Raw genomic sequence first — 4,874 nt, forward strand, 5'->3', positions numbered from 1 at the left:
TTTTAAATGTGCAAAATGAATTTTCATATCCTTAGAATAACACCAGATGTTTTACCTCTTTTTCCTAATTGATTTTCCAGCCTACAGCAATTCATCTTTATATTTTCCAGTTGGGTCCTGATGTAACAAAAAAGAGTGCGTTCTGGCAGGAATATTACAGTAAGTGCCCTGCATCTTAAAACAAGTGGAACTCGGGCTGCCATGCATCATCTGCGTGTTGGTCTTCCCCCAAACATGAAAAACAGCTTTAGGTATCAGGCAGATCTGGGCTGGCAGGAAATCCAGAATGGCCCTTTTCAGGAGCTTTGGTCTCCAGGCTCTCAGAGGACTGGCTGGCTGCAGAGCTGAGTTCTGGGCATTTGGCCCAAGCCTGAGCTCTTCCCCCAACACAGTCCTGCACTCCCTGGTACTGAAGGGCTCCGGAGATGGGCAAGTAAACACGCTGTTTTTCCAATGGAAAGATTTGCCTCTCAAATGAAAAGAAGTACACTGTGGGATAAAGGTGAGAGGGGTTAAAATATGCTCAAAGCAGCAGCCACCCTGGGCGGACCAGCCTTTATCCTCCGGGGAAGAGCCCGAACAATCCCTCCCGAACAATCCCTCACTGTTGGCCTATGGGCCTTCTCTCTGCTCGGCAGAGCTGGAGGCCTGGTCCCTGAATGCTTAACTGGGTGAAAGGTCACCCCAGACAGGTTTTTCTGAGTTCACAAAAGTGCTTCAGAGTCTGAGGGAAGACTGAGAAACAGAAGCCCCAGCTTTGAAAGCAAACAACTTCAAAGGAGGCCTTCCCCACCCCGGGGACCCTGGGCGAGGGAGGAGGGGCGGGGGGTGGAGCGTGTGGCAACCCAGCACTAGGAACCCAGAAAGCAACCATTCTAAAAACAAAAACATACCTCTGAAGTATGGGAGAGGTTGGCACCCTTCCCTGGAAGCTTGTTAGAGCTGGCAGGTTTGAGCCCTCCTGTCTAGGGTAGGGTTTTAATGTGGTCTCCTAAGAACAAACCTGCCTGTCTAGCTAGAGTACCCCGCAGAAGGAAGCCTGTCTGAAATTAGGGGGTCTCAATGTTGAATCTCAAAACCGGACTTCTCCAGCTTTAAGTGCTTACCACTCAGACACACAGCCTTCTGTCTGCAGGGCCGTTCCTGGGTCCCTTCTGGAAACATTCAGGCAAAAACTGGTCTAATAAAAGAGCCAGTTCCTCATTTCAACTCCCTCTCTGGAATCCCACTCAAAAGTTCCAGGCACACATTCTCTCCCCCAGAGATACCAGCCTAGTCTGGGGTGGGGGTGGAGGATGGGGGATGAGGGACACTATCTAGTCCCCATCTCTTAAGTTCCCAGCTTGGTCCACACATGTGATTAACCACACATCCCGAAAACATTAAAAAAAAAAAAAAAAGTCACCTACACTTAACATTCACAAATGACCACCTTTCTTGTTGTCAAAAAGTGAGAAGCAACGTCCCAGAATGCATTTAAGGCACTTTTTAAAGACCTGGAGTGGAAGTCAAACCAAGACTTTAGGCCTCACCTAATGGGACTAAATCCACAATAATTAATACACTCTGGGCGTCTGAGAAACAAGCTTATCTTCCTCTGGGAATGTGACAGGAACAACTTGGCCCCTCTGGGTCACCCAACCCCCTAAAATGTGCCAGGCTCCTTGACTGCTGTTATTACAGAGGAGACAGTTCGATTGTTACCAGAAAGGGTCTGAGAATTCCCCCCCACACACCCCAAATTCAGCTATTTTCAATGACACTATGAAGCCACAAGAGCCATTTATAAATGTCATCATAGTCTTTTAATATTTTACATAAAAAACTGTATACACAGCTTATAGAACTTTTATGTAAACATCGTAAGCTCACCATTTTGTCATTTGTCAGTTTATTTAAAAAATAAAATAAAACAAACAAACAAAAAAACTCAAGACAACAATTTAGTAGAAGTACCACTGGGCTGGGCAGGGTTGAGGGAAAGGGAGTGGGGGGGGAGGGGGAGGCTTTTCTCTGCTCTGCACAGAATGTAGAGAAAATTTCACATAGCTGGAGACGGTCTTATGGGTGGGGGGGGGAGTTTAAATAGACCCCAATATGTTGCCTTCCTTTATCAAAACAGTGTGCGTAAGCTACACAAATAAAAAAAAAATCACAAAACAGTGTTGACACTTTTTTCAAGGAAACAAAGCAAAAATTAGTGTTGTTTTTTTAATCTCCTTATTTTAAAGTCATCATAGTTTTTTTAAAAAAAACAACCATCAGAAGTAGATGAGGTTACAGCATACAAGTGGTCAGAATGCTGTTTTATGCAAACGACAAGCGAACTGTCAATGAAACAATTGTGCAAAGAATTCTTTCATCAACAACAATAACAAAAAAAAAAGCTGCAGCCTTTAAATAAATTCAGGAACAATAGTTTCTCGGACTGAACAACGTTCACTTGTGGGACAGGCACAAAGTTCGCTTATGGCAAAAGTGACCCCCCTCCCCCCCCACCGCAGCACACCCTGGATCCTCTGCCGATGGCTGGAAAGGAGGGGTTCGCTGGGGGTTGGCCCAGGAGACTCTTGTGTCTGGAAGCTGCTTCCTCTCAACCCCAAGTCAGTTGCAAATTATCTTCCCCAGGATGTGGAAAGATGGCCAAGTCCAGTTCATGCTCAGATGGGTGGGCGCCTGGTGCAGCCTGGGAAAAGGAGTTTGCTCTTGCGCCCTGGTCACACCACTCACCACCACTAAACAACACCATTCTGCCTCCGAAAATAAAATCTGTATTTATGTAACACCCCCCCCCCCATCATCCTCCCCAGCCCTCCCCTCCCGTGGTTCCAAGGGTCTATGTTACAGACAGAGGGACAGTTGTAGCTCGCTGGTTACAAGCAAAACATCGGCTGGGGCTCGACCACTCTGCGTGCCCCTGGGGAAACCAGAGGTGGGGGTGGGGCAAGAGCGGGGGTGGGGGGCGTAGGGAGTCGTACACAACCACACTTTTGAGGCCTGGCTCTTTAGAAAAACGATGCTCAGGAACCCCTTGGCACTCAGCAGGGCGCCCAGGCCTGTGCCACACAGCTGGACACACAGACACTGGGAAGGGGGAGCTCGGTGCCCACGCTAATTCTCGGCGTGACCAGCCAGAGCCACCAGCAGATGCCAGGCAGTCTGGTGGTGTCCTTGGGGGCGTGGGTCTCCCTTTCTCCCGGCTCGTGGGCGACCGGGCCAAGGAGGGGGGAGCCACGCTGGCAGGGGCGGGAGGCAGGGCGCGGCCCTCATAGCACCTTGCAGCAGTTGATGCAACCATTCTGGGAGCCGTAGCGCTTCTGCAGCGCGGCGCGCGTGGCCGTCTCGAAGACCTCGCGCACGCCCTCCTTGGTCTTGGCCGAGCACTCGAGGTAGTCATAGGCTTGGATGCGCACCGCCATGGCGCGGCCGTCATCCGTGCGCACTGGCTCCTGCTTCATTCGGGCCAGCTCCGTGCGGACATGCTCATCGCTGCGCAGGTCTTTCTTGTTGGCCACCAGGATGATTGGCACATTGGGGCAGAAGTGCTTTACCTCCGGCACCCACTTCTCGGGGATGTTCTCCAGCGAGTCCGGGCTGTCCACCGAGAAGCACATAAGGATGACGTCGGTGTCCGGGTAAGAGAGCGGCCGTAAACGATCGTAGTCCTCCTGGCCGGCCGTGTCCCACAGCGCCAGCTCCACCTGCTTGCCGTCCACCTCGATGTCCGCCACATAGTTCTCGAACACGGTGGGCACGTACACCTCGGGGAACTCGTCCTTACTGAACACGATCAGCAGGCACGTCTTGCCGCACGCGCCGTCGCCCACCACCACCAGCTTCTTGCGGATGGCCGCCATGAGCTCACCGGGCGCGGGCAGCAGGAGGGGCCCGCGAGCGCCTCGCCGCCGTCCCGCTCCCCGCTCGCCGCTCCCGGCTCTCCCGCGGCCGCTCGCTGCGGGTGAGTGAGGCTCGCTAGCTGCACCGGGACCCCGCGGCGGCGCGTTCTCTCGGGGCGCTCTGGCTGCCGCGGCAGGGGCGCGGGGGCATAAGGCGCACGGAGGGACCGATGGACGGAGCTTGTCGCCGCGCTGCTGCCGGCCGGTGCTGCGGGTCCTCGGCTGTCCCGGAGCTTGCTTGAGCTGCTTTGTGCGAGGCGATGGCCGGTGGCTGCGGACTCCGGGCCTAGCTAGCTAGCTTCCTTCCCGGAGAGGGTGATCCCCAAGACCTAAGAGTACCAGGGGCCGGACTGCGGTGGCAGATGCGGGCTGCGGCCCTAGCGCCCGCTATTTAAAGAGTCCGGCCACTTTCTTAATATAGCCACCCAATGGGAAGCCACCGGGCTGAGCTCATCGCTGCGGAGCTCGGCTCCGATTGGCCGCCCGCTGCAGTCCGAAGGCGGGTCCCCGGCGGGCGTGATTGACGGCCCTGTCCGCCGGGCTGGGAGAGGCGGTGACGGTGGAGTCTGCGCGGCGGCCCTGCCCCGTGGGGTGCTGTGGCCCGCCAGGTCCCCGCCTTCGCCGCTGCCTCTCCGAGAGCGCTCCGCGGTCGGGCAGGCAGCCCCTGGAGCCCTCCGGGTCTGGGCGGGCAGTTCCGAGACGAGCCTCCACTTTCTGCGGGGGCGTTGGCTGCTCCCACGGTTTCAGATTTACCTTGCTTCCGAGCCAACTCCGCGCGGGTGATCACACCCGTGGGGGGGGGAGGGGCGGCGCCTTTTAACGTGGTTTTGTTTTTAATATAAACAGATTCCCGTACACACTTTTGTCCCCAGCCAAGGGTTTCTTCCTTTCTTTAGGTGACGAAGAACGCCCCCTCTTCGGCTCTGGGCCGCACCCTAGTACCCGTCCCCAGGCAGCCTTTTCCCAAAGAGAGGCTGA

At 54.7% G+C, this 4,874-nt stretch overlaps 1 protein-coding gene across 1 annotated transcript; it reads right to left on the minus strand.

Moving 5' to 3' along the window:
• Window positions 1–1,782: 1,782 nt before the first annotated feature.
• On the minus strand, window positions 1,783–4,281 carry Rhob (ras homolog family member B). Its single transcript, XM_028867603.2, has one exon. It carries the CDS (start codon window positions 3,855–3,857, stop codon window positions 3,267–3,269), a length of 591 nt encoding a protein of 196 aa, XP_028723436.1. The 5' UTR covers window positions 3,858–4,281; the 3' UTR covers window positions 1,783–3,266.
• Between the last annotated feature and the right edge of the window lie 593 nt (window positions 4,282–4,874).

Source organism: Peromyscus leucopus, chromosome 22 (assembly GCF_004664715.2).
Source record: "Peromyscus leucopus breed LL Stock chromosome 22, UCI_PerLeu_2.1, whole genome shotgun sequence".
Classification (NCBI taxonomy): Eukaryota; Metazoa; Chordata; class Mammalia; order Rodentia; family Cricetidae; genus Peromyscus; species Peromyscus leucopus.

Excerpts from the sequence above, each read along its gene's own strand:
- Rhob (XM_028867603.2), bottom strand. The coding sequence starts at position 3,857 with ATGGCGGCCATCCGCAAGAAGCTGGTGGTGGTGGGCGACGGCGCGTGC.